Source organism: Sciurus carolinensis, chromosome 17 (assembly GCF_902686445.1).
Source record: "Sciurus carolinensis chromosome 17, mSciCar1.2, whole genome shotgun sequence".
NCBI classification, from domain to species: domain Eukaryota; kingdom Metazoa; phylum Chordata; class Mammalia; order Rodentia; family Sciuridae; genus Sciurus; species Sciurus carolinensis.
In genome coordinates this window covers 12928647-12949481 of record NC_062229.1, presented here as the reverse complement: position 1 = coordinate 12949481, position 20835 = coordinate 12928647, and the positions used below count along the sequence as shown (strand labels likewise).

Here is a 20835-nt window from a genome sequence, read left to right as displayed (position 1 = left end):
AGATTTTTTTTTTTTTTTTTTTTTTTTTTTTTGAGACATGATCTTGCTAAGTTGCCCAGGCTAGTCTAACACTTGTGATTCTCCTGACTCAGCTTCCCTAATAGCTGAGATTACAGGTGTGTGCCACCACACCCAGCTTTGATGAGAGGTTCTAAAGGTAAAGTTGGTGAGGATGTGTATATTCTGCTGGTGGCAGAGTTTATTGAAGAAGCAATTTGAGTTGTTGGCAATATCTACTAAATATGTGCATATGCTGTAACTTTATAGTAGTGGGTGCAATGTCTGTTATAAAACTAAAGACATTTCATCACTATTATTTGAAATAGTCCTTAATTATAAACAACCAAATATGGCTTAACAGAATAAATAATATTATTGGAATTCTTATTGTAAAAAAAGGAATAAATCAGTAGTAGATGCCACAGTATAGATGAATTTTAGTAACATCATTGTTTTTCGTTGTTTTATTTTTTTGTGTGGTACTAGAGATTGAACTCAGGGCCTTGTGTATGCTAGGTAAGTGCTTTACCATGGAGCCATCCCCCCACTTTTAATTTATTGTGAGACAAGATCTTGGTAAGTTACCCAGGCTGCCTTAAATTTGCAATCCATCCTGGCTTAGACTCCTGAGTCACTGGGATTATAGGAGTGTAGTTTCATACCCAGCACTAGCATAATTGTCAGTGAAAGATAATAACCAGGTGTGGTGGCATATGCCTGTAATCCCAGCAACTCAAGAGGCCAAGGCAGGAGGATAGTCAGTTCAAAGCCAGCCTTAGCAACATAGTGAGGCCCTAAGCAACTTAAGGAGACCCTGTCTCCAAAAAAAAAAAGGGTTGGGGATGTGCCTTGGTGGTTAAGTGCCCCTGGGTTCAGTTCCTGGTATCAAAAAAAGTAGATTCCAAACATAGAAGAATGCCTATTGGGCTGGGGATATAACTCAGTTGGTAGAGTGCTTGTCTTGCAAGCACAAGACCCTGGGTTTAATCCCCAGCACCAAAAAAAAAAAAAAAAAAAAGAAGAAGAAGAAGAAAATGCCTACCCCTTCCAAGGCCAACTTCTTTAGAAAACCTGAATATATTTATCTATTGGTGCTTAATGAATTTCAACAAATTCAGTGACTTAGAATAGCACATGCTTATCTCATAGTTTCTTTGGATTGCAAGTCCAGTCATGGGTTATGTAGGTTTTCTGCTCAGGATCTCATCTCTCTGTAGTCAGGGTGTTGGAAGAGTTTATTTTCATCTGGTTTAAGTGAGAATAATCTGTCTCCACACTGAAGTAATTTCCAAAATTCATTTCTTTGCAGCTGTAGGACTTGTCATACACTTGTCAGCTGAATACTTACCTTTGTTTCTAGAGGCTACCTATAATTTTTGCAACATGGCTCCTTCATTAATCCAGCTAGCAGAGTATCTGTACCTCACAAAATGCCTCTTGAAGAGACTTTCACATGATTACATTAGTCCTACCAGGATAATTTTCCTGTTAATGAATACAAAACCAACTTATTTGGGGCCTTAATTACATCCGCAAATTTCTACCTACATTCTCTTGGCTAGAAATAAATCTTGAGTCTTGTGTATCATCTGGAGAGGGGATTATCCAAGGGCATAAATACCCAAAAGTGGAGATCATTAAGGTCCTGTTAGGGTGTATTGGCTGCAGTGTAGGTGTAGTCCACTAGAAGGTAGAGAAATTTCCTGATTTGTTCTGAGCTGGAGTTGCTCTCCAGTCACTAGTCAAGCATGAGTGATGCGTTGAGGCAAAAACTACCTGGAGTTGGGTCAGTGTCAGAGGGAATTATGGAGGCACTGTAGTCATGGGATATGAAATGGGTCCCTGGAGAACTATAGGGAACAGAGGTCTAAGACATAGGTTTCTTACGGGGTGGATGCATAGAGCGAGTTGGGTCAAATGCATCTTGCATCCTGTAATGTACCATGACTTATTATGGAGTACACAGGGAACTCTGTGAAACTGATGAATGTGCTGATGTGCTTCTGCTAATAGGAGTCCTTCTAATGTCTGCTATCCCTGTTAGGAGGGCCGCAGGATGATGATGAGAATCCATATTGCCTAGGAACCGTGTATTCTGGGCACATGGTGGGAACAGCACCAGAGGATGTTTCATTCCCATACTGATGACCCATCATGCATCAGGGGGATCCAGCAGAAGTTTCCATCCTTCTCCAGTGTCCCTGTAATGCCCCTGTACTTGGAAAACTTAACACATTCAGGACAAAAGATAAATGTTTAAAAAAAAAAAAAAAAAACAGTATTGTATTTCATAGCAAGTGTTGAAGGGGAATTTGAAGTTGAGATGAAAATATAGCATACTGGCACATTCTACTTTCTGGCTACTCAACCTCTATTCACCCTCCTACATATATTTTAAGTTTCTTATAGTAATTAAACAAGTTTATATTTCTAGCTAAGAAAATAATGAGGGAAGAAATTCTAACCCAAAAGTGATACCATGCATGTTCCCATTAGACGTGGTATATCACCATCATAAGCCATATTAATTGCTCCTTATATTTTATCACATTCTCAGTGAATATTGTTACCTAGGGACTAAATTACAAAATATAACCTTCAATACTTGTGTGTAAAGTAAAAATTGAAGTGATTCGTTAGCTTATATAAACACATACATATGTACAAACAGATATTGCAAACAAACTTGCAAAATATTACAGCATGTTTCCCTTCCCTTCAGCCAGAACATTGCTCAGATTTTGTACCTGGTAGAGGTAATCCAAACTTCCATTCCCAAAGGGTCTAAGTCTTACATTCTTCATTTTTTCAGTTGAAATTTTCCATTAACCTTTTCTATGCAGCATGGAAGTATATAAGACTTTAAATTCCTTTCTCTTTGCCCCAATCACATAGCTGTACCCTAGTTTCTTTTCTTTTTTTTTGGTACTGGGGATTGGATGTAGCAGCATTACCAAGCCAAATCCCCAGCCCTTTTTATATTTATATTATGAAACAGGATCTTGCCAGTTTGCTTAGGGCCTTGCTAAATTGCTAAGCCTGGCCTTGAACTTGCAAACCTGTCTCAGCCTCCCAGATCACTGGGATTACAGGTGTGTACCATCATGCCCAGCCTGTACCTTTTTCTTTGGTACTTGGCATCAGTCACTATAGCCAGTAGATCAGCCCCTTCCCTTCATTTTGCCTCTTGTTTTAGATATTTGGTGACATAAGAAGCCAAAAGAACCAGGTAGCTGTCTCATTTCCAGTGTATCCTGACAGGCATTCCCCATTAGGGCCTAAGATCTGGGTTCCTGGGACTGAGGTAGAATTTCTGTCTGCAGAGTCAGTTCTGCATTCACGATCAATTATTCTACTCCGGGATTCTCCTGTGGGAAGAAAGTACCATGTAAAGCTCTATGATTGTGTGGCTGTGTGTGTGTGCGTGCATCCAGAGTGGAACTCAGGGCCTCACGTGCTAATGCCAGGCAGGTATTCTTCCACTGAGCTACATCCCCACTCCAAGGTCTGATTTAAGCATACACTCAGCCTTCTGTTTGTTCCACATACAGTGATTTGACCAACTACCAATTGGAAGAAAACCTTCCATTGTTACTGGCATGTACTAGGTAGGTAAGCCTGCAGTGGTTGCATCCATACTGAGTACAGACCTTTTCTTCCATTGCCTATTTCCTAAATAATACAGCATAACAGCTATTTATATGGCATTTATGTTATATTTGGTATTAAATTAATTTAGAGATGCTTTAAAATATTGAGGAGGATGTGCATAGATGATAAGGAGTACTGTGTGATTTTACTTTTATTTTTTCTTTGGTTCTGGAGATTGAACCCAGGGGTGTTCTACCACAGAGCTATATAACCTGCTTTGTAAAACTGTTTATTTTGAGACAGGGTCTTGCCATGTTTTCCAAGCTGGCCTTTAACTTGTGATCCTCCTGCTTCAGCTTCCTGAGTAGCTGGGATTATAGGCATTTGTCACTGCACCTGGTGATACTGTGCAATGTTATATAAGGCACTTATGCATCTGGGGATTTTGGTGTCCACAGGGGGTTCTGGAGCCAATTACAGAACAGCTATCCTATATCCTGTGAGACAGAATCTCTTCCATTCTGGGATTTATCTACCACTTGGTCTTGTGAGTTTTGTGTTATTTTTCCTGAAGTTAGAGGTATCAAACCCAGGGCCTTTTGCAAGTTGGATTCTACTGCTGTGCTGTACCCCGAGGCCTATAGGTGAGTTTCTTATAGTATTCCACCTTTCATGGAGATAGGTACTTCTGAAAGATAACATAGCTAATAAGACTAGTTGATTGTATGGTTGTATTCCTATTGTCGAAAGTCCTTTGCGGAGAAGTAATTTTCTTTTTTTTGGTACCAGAATTTGAACCCAGGGGTGCTTTACCTCTGAGCCACAACCCCAGCCCATTTTTTTTTTTCTTTCTTTTTTACTTTTTATTTTGAGACAGGGTCTTACCCAGTTGCTTAGAGCCTCACAAAGTTGCTGAGGCTGGCTTTGTTTGACCTTGCAATCCTCCTGCCTTAGCCTCCTAAGCTACTGGGATTACAGGCATGTACCACCATGCCTGTTGTGAATTTCTTAATAACATAAGTGTATTACAGTGACGGTACATATTTGTTACCTCCATGCTAGTCCAGGTCAGTGTGATCAACTTGTAATCAAGACACCTAGTGAAGTGCCTGTGTGGTCCCCTGTAGGGAATGGTGTCATAGTGGACACTTATTGTTGGTTTCTACTTTTAGCAGATCAGGCCCACAGCAGTCATGTCAATCATGTTAGATGGTTCAGGCTTGGTAAGGGAGAGTCCATATTGTTGAACCATGAATGGCCTTATCGCTGCTCTTATGACTTTTTTTTTTTTTTTTTTTTTTTTGGCAGTGCTGGGGATCGAACCCAGGGCCTTGTGCATGTAAGGCAAGCACTGTACCACCTGAGCTATCTCCTCAGCCCCTCTTATGGCAGTTTTGTTCATGGCCCATTAAGCAAGCACCCATTGGGGTGTCTGGGAAAAGTAACGACATCTGAAGAGTGTATCATGTTGTTCATGTAATTATTAATCTTTTTTTTTTTTTTTCCTTTACTGTGCTAGCAGTGGAACCCAGGGCCTTGGACCTTGTGTGTGCTAGGCATGTGTTGTCACACCCCCAGCCCAATTATCTTAGTTCTAGTGAATCACCTTTGGGGGGTATTCATTTAGGTCACAAATACCTTGATAGCCTGTATCATTTCTGAGAAGGCCATCCATGATACATTTTTTTCTGACTTGCTTGTCACCAGTCTTGGTTTTCTACATCCTTGAACATCCAGCTAAATCATTGGCAGCTATTGATGAATCATTATGTATACATACCTCTGGCCAAGTGAATAGTCAATTGTACTGCTTGAAGTTCTGCCACTGGGAAGTGAGTTTTTATTACAGTATTCCACCAATTTGTGGCATATCTAATAAGACTAGTTTATTACATGGACATATTCTTATTGGTATACTTCCTTTACAGTGAAGTGAGTTTCTTTAATTAGAAATAATGCTATGTGAATTTCATGATGAAAGATAAATTATTTTGTGAAGGTACAGATGGTGATGCTGACAGCAGTATTACTAATGGCACTATTACTACAGTCCTTGACAGTCATTGTTCAGTGGTACACCATGCTTCTTTCAGGTGGTACTAGCATGTCACACAGACACATCTGTAAAGGAGGTTTGGGTTTTGTGTTAGTACACTGGGTGGAAGGAAGCCATAGACATAGGTTGAGGGAAAGGGACAGTACAGTTGAAGATGGTGTTGAAATAGCTTTTGTCATCTGCTTGTGCAATTTTGTGCTCACTGGACTTGCTGGAGCTCAGTGTCTTATATGCCATTTCCATTTGGTGTAAATTGTTGCTACATATGCCCAAACATATGGCAGGATGGGTCAAAAAAGTCCCAGTTTATTTAAGGAAGCTCAGGCTATTTGGTCACTTGATGTCCCACAATTTTTCATTCTCTACCATGTGTCAGAGCTAAGCTGTTTCTCAAAAGGAGAATAATTTTCTGCATAAAATTGCAGAGATTGGCTCCCTGCTACTGGAAGGCTATACTGTGAGTCTCCTATTGGTGCTTGCAGAGGATGCTAACACATCCAATTTTCCTTGGAGAAATTGAGTATGATTGGATGTCCTAGATCATCAGGACTAAGTGCTTGAGGAGCTTATAGTATAGCCTGAACTTGCTGCTGACCGTGCTCTTGTTCTGGTTTCTTTTGGGACACAGAATCTTATAGGTGACTCTGTAGATTGGTCAAAGCAGGTTCAAAGGTGGTATTTGTTTAAAAAGAATGAAATTCTGTTGTTTGCAACAATGTGGATGAACCTAGAGAATGTTAAGGGAAATAAGCCAGGCACAGAAATGCGTATACCTCATAATCTCCTTTATATACCTAAGCTAATAAAGTTGAGCTCATAAAAGTAGCAAATAGTTATCAGGAATGAAGAGGGGGCTGTTGTTAAGAGGATATAAAATTTCAGTTGGGGTTAGAAAGATCAGAAGATCTCTTGTATTCTTGGTGACTATTAGTTAATAATGTGTTAGATCCTCAAAAATTGCTGAAGATTTTAAGTGTTCTCATTACAAAATGAATATTTATTTCAAAACAACATACTGTACACTATATATAGTTTGTCAATTATAAGTAAGCAAATTATGAAAAGTAAAATAAACTGCAGGTAAACTGTATAAGACTATTCTGTGATTTCAGAGTAGGTTATGGACTTACTTACATAGTTTTGGGTACATGTGTAATTATTACAGGGCTTTCAGAGAGACAAAGGTTAGTCTACTGAGAAAATAAAGGGGAAAATACTTCCCTGGGAAAGAAGGCTTATGGAGTTAAGAGTCTGACTATCCTCTGGATCCAACTAGATGCCCCCATTCTACATTTCACACCCAAATACTTCCCTGATTGTTTTGTAAATCTTAAAAACTTCATGTTTTCCTGATGCTTCAATATTTCTCATCCAAGGCAACCAGGTGTGCCAGTGTGATAAGGCTGGTTTCTGCTTCAAATTCTTATTATCCTCCTCTGACTGTGAACTACTGACATTCGAAGGCACCAATGGAATCCCTTCACTACTTTTGCTTAATTACTCCACTCAGTCTTCTAGTAAAAACCCCCATAGGTTGTCACCCTCTTTCAACTGCCCACCTGCTTGGTTCAACCTGCTTTCCCTGCTTGACTTGCTATACTTTCGTCTTTAATAAATCTTTAATGTCATAGGCTTCTCTGAGTGTAATTTCCTTGGCCATGCTGGAGTGATCTCCCATTTATAACACACTGATAATGACCTAATTTTCAAATAAGAAACTAGGTCAGACCGATATTGACCAGGGTTGTAACTTTTTTCCCCCCCCTTGAACTAGGGATTGAACCTAGGGGCGCTTTACCATTGAGCCACATCCCCAGCTCTTTTTATTTTTTGAGACAGGATCTCACTAAATTTGAGACTGGCTTTGAACTTGTGATCCTCCTGCCTCAGCCTCTGTAGTTGCTGGAGATTACTAGCCTGTGCCACCACACCCAGCACCAGTGTTGTAACTTAATCCATTCACATAAATTTTATGTTTAATTTTTGACAATAAGAGCCCCTGTGGTGACCAAAAAAAATTTTTTTTTCCATGAGGACTATCATAGAAGCACTTTGGTTCTCAGATCTTAAATTGAGCTGCACATTAGCGTTCTGAGCTTTTTACTTTCTGCACAAGCACACTTGGAAGACACAGTCCTTGTAATAATGATGATTACTGCTCTACTAGTTAAAGTACACTATTCGTTTGGCCTTCTGAGGCAAGTGTTAAGAGTTGGTACTTTATCAAACACATGTAACAACTTGTTCAATGTGATTCTGCTGAATGTCTTTCCCATTGGTAAGGAACTCAGTTCTTTCTGTGACTCAAAGGCTCAGGGAGTACGGGTGAGTGAATGGACTGGAAGGGAATGATTGTAAGCATATTATAGTAGGCACTATACTTGGATCTAGACCCCCCTTTTCCCCATATGGGGGATTGAACCCAAGGGTACTCTGCCACTGAGCTGGATCCTCACCTCTTTTTTATTTTTATTTTTTTTTATTTTGAGGCAGGGTCTTACTAAGTTGTAAGAGGTTAGTTAGCCTTGAACTTTGGGTCCTCCTGCCTCAGCCTCCTAAGTAGGTGGTATTAAGGTGCAAGCCACCCCACTGATCTAGATATGTGACTTTTATGATATTATGTCACTTTAGCATTGGAGACATCCCTTCTGTAGAGTAAGATCTGTAGGGTTTTTGTTAGGGTGAATGAAGTTCATGGATGATGAACTGTGAATCCTTCAGGGGGTGGTCATTTAAATTCCATTCTGCAGATCCCTATTAGGCTGCTGTTCTATTTGATTTATTGAAGATTGTCTTTTATTGTTGTTTGTTTGGGGTACTGGGAATAAACCCAGGGGCACTTTACCACCAAGCTACATCCCCACCCCTTTAATTTTTTATTTTGAGACAGGGCCTTGCTAAATTGCTGAAGCTGACCTCAAACATGCAACCCTCAGCCTCCCGAGTTACTGGGATTATAGACTCGCATCATCACATCTGGCTTTTTTTTTTTTTTTTTTAAAGAGCTAATCTTTTAGCTAGGCACAGTGGTGTATACCTTTCTAATCCTAGCTACTCAGGAGACTGAGATAGGAGAATCACATGTTCAAGGCAATCCTGCCTCAAATTTTAAAAAATCAAAAGATCTGGGGATATAGCTCAGTGGGAGTACATTTAATCCTTAGTACTGCCAAAAAGAAAAATAAAAAAGAGGAACTCTTTAAAATGGATGTTACAAGGTAGTACAAGAAACATGTAGGAAGTGTGAGGAAGAAATGAATAAAAATGACAGCAAAACTTGATGTATAAAAAAATTGTTCTGTCTTTTCTCAAGTGATAAATACTAGGAAAGGTATTACTTGAGAAGATCCATAAAGTAGACAAGTGTTAGGCAATCTGATTTGGCATTCATCTTTTACTGATGTCGGGGAAGAGGACAGATTTCTTCATTTTGAAAATTTTTTCAACCAAGATGCTGGTGAGACTGATCAGTACTGGAAATGTGTTCTGAATTTCTTATAAAATTCTTGGTAATCTTGTTGGGTCAAAGGTGAAGTACCCAATGTTTATTTCACTTTTTTACCATCATCTTGCCCCAGAACCAGTTCACAGTATCTGTGTTTTCTAGTTGGACACAGTGGTGCACACCTGTAATCCAGCAGCTGGGGGAGCTGAGGCAGGAGGATCACAAGTGTGAGGCCAGCCTCAGCACTCAGCGAGAACCTGTCACAAATAAAAAATAAAAAGGGCTGGGGATATGGTCAGTGGTAAATTGTCCCTGGATTAAATCCCTACAGAAAAAAAGTATTTGTACTTTCTGTGTGTATACATGTATAGGACACTTGTTTTTCTCAGCTGCTTGTTTTTTTTTCCCCCATAGCACTTACAAAGTAATATGTTAGTTATTTTGTTATTGTTTATATTATCCTATAGAACTTCGGATCTTTAAGGACAGGACATTTTCTGTGTACTCCTGCTCTGGTTATGCCTACTACAGAAACAGGACTTCCTAATTATTTGGTGAAAGAATGAAAGAGTAAGCCAGACCTGAGATAAACTTCCAGTAGCCACAGTAAACAAAGTAGAACAGGTAAGGTTTTTTTGTAATAATATATTTTATTTTGTCCCATGTATTGAAAATTATTTTAGTATGTCATCAATTTAAAAAATTGAGATAATTACATTCCTTTTCTCATACTAAGACTTCATTATTCACTGGACACCAAAGTTTGGTTGATGTATGGTTTTGTGTTTATATATCTCATAAAATTTAATACAGAAGGGAAGCAGTGGGAGGAAGGGAAAGAGAAGGTACCTACTTGGCTTTCCTGTGCACATCCACACTTTTTTGCTGTGCTTCTTGCCATTAACCTGGGCATGCTGCCCTCAGTCCCCCATAGTCTATGCTGTCCCCAGTACTGGATGCACAGAATAGACATCCCCTGTCATCGCAGCTTTTTGAAGTGGCTGTGGATGGTGATCCCTTGCTCTCCAGTTCTTGCAGGTGTCTACTGTCTTCTAGCCAGCTTCAGGGCTTCCTCTGGTTTCCTGGATACCCTCTCCCTCTGTCTACCCCTACCCAGAGTGAGAGATATGGCCTCCATTCTCCCATCTTCCCTCCCCAATTCCTCCCTCCTCTCTGTTCTTGGTCTCATGCCCATCCTAGAGGAAGGCCATTCCTTGTTCTCAAGGTAGTGTTTCTTTTTTTTTTTTTTTTTTTTTGTGGTGCTGGGAATTGAACCCACGGCCTTGTGCTTGCAAGGCAAGCACTTTACCGACTGAGCTATCTCCCCAACCCTCAAGGTAGTGTTTCTAAAATGAGAATAAACTTGCTTCATTTTTTAAAAAGGGGGAAAAAAAGCTATGCCTGTAATTGCAACAATTTAGGAGGCTAAGGCAGGAGGTTTGCCATATTAGGCCAGCATAGCAACTTATCAAGGCCGTAATTCGTGAGATCTTGTCTCAAAAAATAAAAAGACCTGAGGTTATGATTCAGTGCTTAAGCACCCTGGGTTCAATTTCTGATACCACGAAAAAGTAATCTCAGGAATGGGATGTAGCTTACTGGTAGAGTACATGCTTAGTATGTGCAAGACACATATATACACAAATAGATTCAGATATCCAAGTTATTCCAAACATATTTAAGAGTTTTCAGATAGCTAAATTATGTTCATTTTTTATTCTGATTTTAATTTAATTAAGCAAAGTTATTTAGTCATATTATATCCATATGAAGTGATCAGTAACACTTGGGGTTAGTGACTACTGAATTACACTGTATAGTTGTAGACTACCTTCTGGTTGTGTGGGTAGTAGTAATAATCACAGGAGATCAGGTTTTTAGGACAAGCAGCAGCATCCAAGTCCTGGTTCTCCACTTCCAAACAAGATAATACTAGTCTGATTATAAGTGTTGTCTGAGTTGTAGGTTTCTTTTAGTATTAAGTATGGTAATGGTAGGATGGTTATGATAATTGTCTGAGCTTATATATGGAAAGGTATTAGAGCAATCTCTGTATTTGTATAATAGTACTTATTATTGAATACTCAGTTTTTGTCAGTTTGTATAATAGTATTTGTTATTGAATACTCAGTTTTTAGTGGCTTTCACATGTTAACTGCAGAGAGAACACTAATGTATGATGTTTAATGACTGATATTTGATGTTAATTAATGATTGATATGAACGGGACTCCATGTAACCCTGTATGAAAAGGAATGGAGATTGCTTCTGTCCACTTAGATTCATACGCTGCCCTAAAGTGGTCTTGGCATCAGGGAAGGGAGCATTCAGGCACATTTCACCATCAGCATCCCAGGATGGCAGCCATTGATTTGCCCCATGGTAAGTCCTTGTTGATGCTCTTTTTCACACTCCGTTTTAGGTCTCCCTTGCAGAATATAGAATCTAATGGACTGTACTTCAGCAGTCCAGCTGCTGGTTCATTTCGGAAGAGCTGAAGTGGGACATAGAATGCTGTTTTATAATTCAGCTCCCTGGTGTCTGTGCTTTGGGAAGAGGTGCTGCATAATTTTCATGAGTTCTACCACCACGGGCAAATAGAGTTATATGTTTTCAGGGCTCAAGTTTTTTTTTTTAACCTGTAAGATGAGATCGTTACCCTTTTCCCAGTGGGCAGCATGGCTCACAATTGGCTTCTTAGGCTGTAGGTAAGACATGTCATGATTACTGTGGCATTTCATGGTAGTGTTGTATATTTATGTGTTTTATGAGTATGTAAGATTGTAAGGGAATTTCCATCTAGGATGGAATGACTTCATAGCATGTGAATGTAGGACTTATGGGCAACTCTGGGTTCTGATGCCATTTTTCTTTTCCATTAGGCCTTCTTTCCAGGGAACCCATCTACTTTTATGAAGAAAAGACAAAAGTAGAAAGGATGGTGACTGACTACCAGGCAAATTATTACCAGGTAAAAAGAAAGGGTATCTTTCCACAAAGTGGAATATTTCTATGCATTAGAGACATTGCCTTTCAGACAGACTTGTCTCCAGATAATCTTAATGGAAATAAAGCCCCATTTAAGGACTGAGTCCCCATTTGAATTTCCCCAGGGAGTAGAAGCTTCAGATTGGTGAGGTGTTACTTTGAAAATAATCCCAGAATTTCAGTAATTACTTTGATCCTTAATGGTGCCCACTGCATGTTTCTCATTTTGCTGAGTGCTCTGACACATGGTAAGGCAGATTAGTGTCCTTTTTGCAAATAAGTTATTCTTTAGCATTATCTGCAGTGTGCTCACAAGTGTGTTACAGTAGAGACAGGTAGGACAAAAGCTCCTAACCTGGTTGTGCTGAGATAAATTTGTTTGTGAAGTGCTGTTCAAGGCATATAATGGTAGGTGGTCAACAGTGAGTGAGTTTAGATAAAGGGAGGCATTCCAAGGGCCATTGAACACTGGGGATGGAATATGGGAGACCTCAGAACCATATATAGGTATTAAGCCCCCTTTCCTAATTCTCCAGTGAACATTGGTGGAAGTGTTAATTGGCTCAAACCAGCATGTGTGTAATGGTTTAGGATTCAGTGACCTTTGATGATGTGGCTGTGGAGTTCACCCTAGAGGAGTGGACTTTACTGGACACAACTCAGAGAAACCTATACAAAGATGTGATGCTGGAGAACTTTGAGAACCTGACCTCAGTAGGTAAGGCTGCTGTCATTCCTTGTAACTTGTAGAACAGATATATCTCATGCTTATTATTGTCTTGCAGAATTGATTATGTTAATTCTGAATATAGTGGGAAATAACACATAGTTCCTGATGTAAGACATTTTAATCTGTGACCATTCTTCTAATGTCATCAACACCATGACCCTCACTCAACCTGTTAGGAATGTACACGTTCCTCCTCCAACTTTGAAATAATTAAACTGGAAACTTGGTTTGAGGCTTGGTCGTTGGATTTGAGAAGCACTCCGGATTAATCTAATGGACAGTAATGTTTGAGAACTAGTAGGAAGAGTTGCTGTCCCATCAGAACAAATATCATTTTGTTGGATTTGCCTTATTTTCTACTTGAAGAATACTTGTAACTGTGTATGTCAGCCTCCATTTGACTTTCAAAAATTAGAGAAAACCAGTCTTTTGGGGGCTCAGAAATGGAGATACATGTTTTTTTCTTTTTCTTTTCTTTTCTTTTCTTTTTTCTTTTTCTTTTTTTTTTTTTCCTTTTTTTTTTTTTTTTTTTTCCTTTTTTTTTTTTTTCTTTTTTGGTGCTGGGGATGAAACCAAGGGCCTTGCACATGCTAAGCACATGCTTTATCAATAAGCTATACCCTCAAGCCATGTTATTTTCCATTTTACCCATTTTGAAATAATTGCATTACTTTCATTAGAACTATAATTCCTTAGTCATAGGAAGCATTGTCATCTCTTGCATGAGTCTCTTCCATTCATGCATCTTTCCACCTGCACAGGATTTCAGTTCTTCATACCTAGTTTGATCTCCTGGTTAAAAGAAGAAGAGTTGAGGACAATGGAAAGTGAAGTTCTTCAACGTGAGTAAGAAGAACTCAGTTTAATGAGTCCAATATGGGAATTTTTTCCCCTAGTTCTGAGGATTGAACCCAGGGGCACTTTACCCTTTAGCTACATCCCACCCCTTTTTAAATTTTATTTTGAGACAGGTGATCCTCCTGCCTCAGTGTCCCATGTATTTGGGATGATAGGCGTGTGCTACCTCACCCAGCAATGTGGGAAGTTTTTTGTGTGTGTGTGTCTGTGGTTTTTTTGTTTTGTTTTGTTTTTTTGGTTTTTTTTTTTGTTTTTTGTTTTTTGTTTTTTGTTTTTTGTTTTGTTTTGTTTTTGGAACTGGGGATTGAACCCAGGGGCACTATACCACTGAGCTGTATCCCCAGTCCTTTTTATTTTTTATTTTGAGATAGGATCTCACTAAATTGACCAGATTTGTCCCAAACTTGTGATCTTCCTGCCTCCACCTTCAAGTGGCAGAGGTTCTGGCATGTGCCATACATATGAGAAAAAAGTTAGTTAGTTGCTTTTTGTGTTTGGGATTGAACCCAGAGGTGCTTTAACACTGGTAAGGTAAACAAGGAATATTTGTTATTTCCCACCCGAAGAAAAGATTGGGAATTCCATTATAGAGAACCAGTACAAATGAGAGATATTGAGAGAAATAGTTTATACTCAAGAAATAGTTTACACTCAAGACTATCTTTGGAGAGATAGTCTAAATATCATGAAGCTTTTTACCTTTGAGATCTCACAAAAACATTTCTAAATATGTAACTGGATAACTTGACATGGAGAGTTTAAACAACAAACAATTTTAGGGAAATATTATATTCCCAGCCCTTTTTATCTTGTAAGACGGGGTCTTATCTTGTTATGTTGCTTATGGTCTTGCTAAGTTTCCGAGGCTGGCCTTGAACCTGTGATCCTCCTGCCTCAGCCTCCTGGTTGCTGGGATTACAGGTATGCACTACCATGCCTGGCTAATATAGGAAAACATTTAAAAATGTACTTTGTCTCTGAAGCTTGAAGCCATTTTCCTAAGAATCTGAGATATCTTCAACTTCCTACAACCTATTACTTTGAATCTATCCAAATATTCCCATAATCTCACAAAACTACCTGTCTGTTCCCTCTTTAAGTTTATTGTTTCTGTATATGCTTTTACCAGGTCTTTCTTACTTTCCTTTTCTGATAATCTTCACTTTAATTTTCACACAGTCAATATGAAATAAGTCATTTAAAATGTGACCCTGTGTCCTTATTACTGCTTTTTTTTTTTTTTCTTTGTTTTTTTGGCAGTGCTTGGGGTGGAACCCAGGGCATGTGCATGCTAGCAAGCACTCCACCATTGAGCCATACCCCAGCTGTATTGTCAAATTTTTAACATACTGAAATCCTAAATATGTGGTTTTATTTTATTACCATGTTTAATTTGAAAACAAGGATATTGTTCTCATCACTTTTAATTTCTATCTATCACTTATTTCTTCAAATCCTTATATTTCTCTTTCTGTTTAGCTTCGGAATTGGAACTCCAACCTAGCACTCAAGGGTCAGAGCTTCAGAATGACTTTTTGACACAAACTTCCATTGGGATACAAACGGTAAGATTAATAAGGGGTATTTGTTATTTCCCACTCTCAGAAAAGATTGGGAATTTTTTATAGAGAACCCAGTACAAAGGAAAGATACTCAAGAGTAGTATGTACCCATGAAGCTTGTTGCCTCAGAGTTCTCTCTCAAACACATTCCCCAATATGTAACTAGACAATTTGAGACATGTAGGTTTAACCAATTTTATGGGAATATTATGTAGTCTTTTTACAATTAGAGTCAGTCGAACAGGATTTTGATGAAAAGAGCCATCATCCAATTTGTAGGAAATAAAGAAGCCAGGAAGTCAATCTGTGCATGTAATGGAAATTGTAAAAATTATAATGACCATGGACCTGTTCCTGTCTTCTGATGGGTAAAATCTATTTCATCTATCTGAAATCCCTTAATCCTCATTCATACATTCATCAGCAGGCAAGCCTCAATGATGGAGGGAAACTGTGTGACTATAAGCCATGTGGAGAAGTACCCTTTGAACAGTCATGCCTTATGACAGATGTGAGAATGCCAAATCAAGGATACATTTCTGAGGGTAATGGGTATGGAGAAAACATCCTTACTCTACATAAGCAAACCTCTACTGAACAGAACCTTTCTGAGTTGAATCAGTGTGAACAAGTCTTCAGCCTGACTCCAGATATGATGTACCAGGGAACCAGCATGACAGAGAAACCTTTTGAATACAGAGACAGTGGGGAAGCCTTCTTTAATCAGTCATACCTTCAGGCAAATATGAGAACTCACAATGGAGGAAATCCGTATGAATGGGAGAAATATGGGAATGAACCTATTCATGCCACAGACCTTGATGTACATCTTCAAATTCTCAATGCAACAAAACCCTACAAATGGGAGGAATGTGGAAATGGCTTTCAGTGTTTTGTATGCCTTAATAATCCCATGGGAACTCACACTGGAAATAAACTCTGTGAATGCAAGGAATGTTGGAGAGCCTTTGCAGTTTCCTCACACCTAACTCAGTATGTAACAATTCATACAGGAGAGAAATCCAAAAAATGTGAGCAATGTGGGAAGTGCTTCAATACTTTTTCTCAACTTTCTGCACATATAAAAACCCATAATGGAGAAAAGGCCTTCCAATGTAGGGAGTGTGGCAAGTGCTTTAAAAATAATGCATACCTTAATGATCACAGTAGAATTCACACTGGAAGAAAATCATATAAATGTGTGGAATGTGGGAAAGCCTTTCTTCGGTGGTCAGGCCTGACTGAACACATACGAGTTCACACTGGAGAGAAACCTTATGAATGTAAGGAATGTGGGAAAACCTTCTCTAGATCTACTCAGCTTACTGAACATATAAGAACACACACTGGAATCAAACCCTATGTATGTAAGGAATGTGGGAAAGCCTTCACTCAGTATTCAGCCCTTGCTACGCATGTACGAATTCACAGTGGAGAGAAGCCCTATGCATGTAAGGAATGTGGGAAAGCCTTCACTAGGACTTCAGGCTTGATTCATCACGTAAGAACTCACACTGGAGAGAAGCCTTTTGAATGTGTTCAGTGTGGGAAATCCTTCATTACTTCCTCTCATCGTACTAAACATTTGAAAATTCACAGTGGAGAAAAGCCCTTTGTGTGTGACATATGCGAGAAAGCTTTTATATATTCTACATCCCTTAACATTCACATGCGAACCCATACTGGAGAGAAACCCTACATATGTAAGCAATGTGGGAAAGCATTTGCTGTTTCCTCACGCCTAAACAAACATGCAAAAATTCACACTGGGAAGAAGGCCTATGAATGTAAAGGTATGGGTGTTACTATTTAGCCCATCTGTTGCGACCTTTAAAGTTGACAGTGACACCAAAGATCATCAGATTAGTCTTAATTGCCTTGTATGGGTTGTAATGGCTCAGATTATCCTTAGATGCCATCGTGATTGAAATAAGATATGTTGATCCCTGGAACTTTTTTCTATTTTAGTAATGTTTGGGATCAACCACAGGGTTGATGTACCACTGAGCTACATCCCTGGCCCCTTCCCTGTTGCCCATTCACAGATACCCAAGTCTGAGCACTTGTGGATCTTAGGTGAGGTCAGTATTGCAGGTTGGCCTCATTCTGGTGCTTGGACTCAGTGATTGTAGCATTAATACATGCTATATGAGATAAATGAAGATTTGGTTCTATCCCTTGTTGGTTAGTGACTGCCAGTGTGGCTTATTCATGTGATAATTCACCAGAAGCCAAGATGATATAGGACACAAGTGGATTGTTAAAAGACACTCCTCCAGGCATCTCCTCTGACCCCAGTGATCTCACTGAGCATGCCAAGAAGGAAACCATCTTTACCTGTTTTTAATGGCTAGTCCATATTTGTAACTGATTATTCCTATGTCCCCTTATAAAATCTAAGAAATTCGCTATCTTGCCTGCTGGGGTCTTTATAGATCTAAACAGCAGTGTCTTTGCTAGTATAATCTTTAATTTCTATTCCTTAGTTTGTTTTTTTGTGTGTTTGTTTGTGTGTTTCTCCAGTACTGGGGATAAATCTAGGGCCTTGCCATGCTAGGCAAGCACTCTCACTGAATTACATCCTCAGTCCTTAAAAAAAAAAAAAAAAAAAAAAAAAAAAATTCCTTTTAAGACAGGGTCTCACTAAATTGCCCAGATTGGCCTAGAACTTATGATCCTCCTGCCTCAGCATCCAGAGAGGTTGAAACTGCAGGCATGGCCACCATGTCCGGCCAACCCACGATCTCCTTATTGAATAGTTACTCAACCACATTTTTAGTATAAGCTTTCTCAGTTTTTGTAGTATTTTTAGGCTTAAAGTTTTCCAAATCTCCCAAGCTGTGGTTCCTTTTTGCTTAATATTTTTTCTTTAATTCAGTTATCATTTTTTGTTTGTTTTGTTTTTGGTTTTGTACTGGGAATTGGACCCAGAGGGGCTTTACCACTGTGCCACATCCCCAGCCCTTTTTATTTTTTTGAAACAGGGTCTTGCTGAGTTGCTTAGGGCCTCACTAAGTTGCTGAGGCTGGCCTTGAACTTGGCAATTCTTGTCTCAACCTCCTGCATTGCTGGAATTACAGACATGCACCACACTGCCCAGCTCAGCTCTTGCATTTAATAAGAGGAGTCAGGAGGAACCAAGTTGCTCCTTCAACATTTTAATTACAGTTCTGACTTTCAGTTGTATTACTAGAATTCAGTTCTGCCAAGTTCTTTACCTCTGCCTTTCAAGGATTGCATTTTCTCCATTTTCTAATAATATGCTCTTCATTGCCAAGTGACACCTCACCAGAATATCCTTTCATGTCCTTTTTTTCTAGCATGTACTTTAAAAATTTTTCAGCCTCTACACATTACTCAGTTTCAAAGCTGCTTGCACATTTTTAGGTACTTTTTACTGCAAACTCCACTTCTTAGTTCCAAAATCTATCATATTCAGCTTAGGCCACCATCACAAAATACCTTCGACCAAGTGGCTTAAACAGTGGTTCTGTTTTGAATCTATAAACTGAAAAGATACAGAAATTTATTGTCTCACATTTCTGAAGGCTGAAAGTCAGATCAAGAGTACCAGCATAGTCAACTTCCGGTGAGGCCTGTGTTCCTGGCATGCATTTGCCAAGCTCTTCATTGTGTCTTCACATGATGGAGACTAAGAACAAGGTCTCCTCTTTCTCCTCTGATGAAATCATAGCCCTATCGGATTTGTTCTCCACTCTTGACCTCACTTAATCATTCAGTGAATACCTAAAGGCCCCACTTTAAAAGTCACATTGGGGTTTAAAATCAACATGAATTTTGGGAATCACCACTTTAGGGCACTTAAACACATAAATTCTTTTGGTTTTCCATCAAGCAGTCATATCTGTAGAGAATGACTATTATTTTTCTACTTCAATTGTTATAATAATTTTTTTTTAAGGAGTATGATTGACGGCACAATATTTACCAAAAGTAGTAAAAGCAGCGTGTTTTTCTTCAAAGTTCTAATGAGATGCTCTCCATTTTATTGACTTGTTTGCTGTAGGTTTTTACTTATTACCCAGTCCATGTGTAAAGATTTCCCAATATTCCATAGTTTGTGAGGCTGCATTCCTCTTGGAATTGCCTTCCCTGCATCCTGTGATCATGTTCGTTCACTGGTAAGACTCAAGTACTTAGAACTCCAATTGGCCCGTGATGACTAATAAATACTTGAATGAGTGAATGAATGAAAGGACTCGCAAATGTGGTCATTTATTGATTTTTATAATTTATTGATTTAATTTTTTTTTTTCATGTCTGACCAAGTTGCTCAAGGCCTCTCTGAATTACTAGGTTGAGCCTCGACTTATAATCCTCCTGCCTCAGCCTCCCAAGTCTCTGGGATTATAGGCGTGAGGCGCCATGCCTGGCTATTGATTTTTTTAATCTTAAAATTTAAAAAATGTTTTGGTGATCAAACCCAGGGCCTCACACATGCTAGGGAAGCAGTCTACCACTGATATACCTCTAGTCCAGCTAGTGTTAACCTTGTGTTCTTAGATTCACTCAACTTGGACATAATGGATCATCTTTAAGGTAACTTGCATTTACTAATGTTATAAAATCTCACAAATATATGTTTAAATAACAGTGGCATGTAATTGTTCTGTAATAAAAAGTGGGGCATGTGCTTAGCATGTGCAAGGCCCTGGTTCAATCCCAAGTGCTACCAAAATAATAATTCAAGAAAGACTTGAATGATATTTATATGTAGATTATGACGGTATCATACATTGCATTGGGGAATATTGCCATGTTTTCTAAATTCTTAACCTGTTGACTTATTCAGATCTAGAGTAGTTCTCACTGTTTTAGGTACCCATTTTTTACAATGATTTTAAGGTATTTGCTCAATTTCTTTTGTGGTTATAGGACAACTAGGGTTTCCAATTCCGTCTTATACATTGTGAGTTAAAATCTTCTAGGCATGTTTTCATTTTTACTTGTGCAGCAAAAATTTTCTTTTTTTCCTTATATTTTTAATGTTTGGTTGGATAATTAAATTTACTTTAGGTCTCTTGCATTCTGGAATGATTTCTTTGGCATTTTTAATCTTGGCAAAAATATTTAGTTTTGTGATTTTCAGATATTTGTTTTGAAAAATCTAAATTTTCTCATGTTTTCTATTCTTTTAGATATTTATATGGATATATCAGCTTGATTTTCTTTTCTTTCTTAGTCTCTCTGACTCTTTGTATATATTTTGTTGTTTTTTGGTGCTGGGAATCAAACCTAGGGCCTCATGCATGCTAATCACGTGCTCTACCTCTGAGCTACAGCCCAGCCCCAGAGGTGTCTTTTTATACATACTTTAGTAGCTGGAGTTTAAAAAAAATTGAATACTTGAAAAATCCCTACTAACAATACTTTTCTTTTTTCTCAAACATTTAGTCCATTATGTATGATATAATTAGTAATAAATTTGGAGTAATTTCTAGCTTCTTGTTTTTTCTGTTTGTCCTTGTGCTCATCTGTATTTGTATTGGTATTTTTCATTGAGATGATTCTACTCTTGGTGTTTTAAATTTGGGTACTCCATTACTTTTTAGTTGCTATCTAAACCATTAAATTCATTAAAAAT

At 38.6% G+C, this 20835-nt stretch overlaps 1 protein-coding gene across 12 annotated transcripts in view; it reads left to right on the top strand.

The window, feature by feature from the left end:
- LOC124968521 (zinc finger protein 501-like) overlaps positions 1-20835 on the top strand; it is a 23573-nt gene extending 2738 nt beyond the window's left edge. For 4 of the 12 annotated variants that reach the window (XM_047531052.1, XM_047531054.1, XM_047531053.1 and 1 more), the window contains 7 exons: positions 9560-9716; positions 11346-11474; positions 11975-12063; positions 12672-12798; positions 13572-13652; positions 15148-15233; positions 15655-20835. In XM_047531052.1, the coding sequence (XP_047387008.1) occupies positions 11348-11474; positions 11975-12063; positions 12672-12798; positions 13572-13652; positions 15148-15233; positions 15655-17043 (1899 nt within the window). In that variant the 5' untranslated portion in view covers positions 9560-9716; positions 11346-11347 and the 3' untranslated portion in view covers positions 17044-20835. Of the gene's footprint in view, positions 1-9559; positions 9717-11345; positions 11475-11974; positions 12064-12616; positions 12799-13571; positions 13653-15147; positions 15234-15654 lie in introns of all 12 variants that reach the window. The other 8 variants (XM_047531059.1, XM_047531056.1, XM_047531061.1 and 5 more) reach the window with 8 other exon arrangements.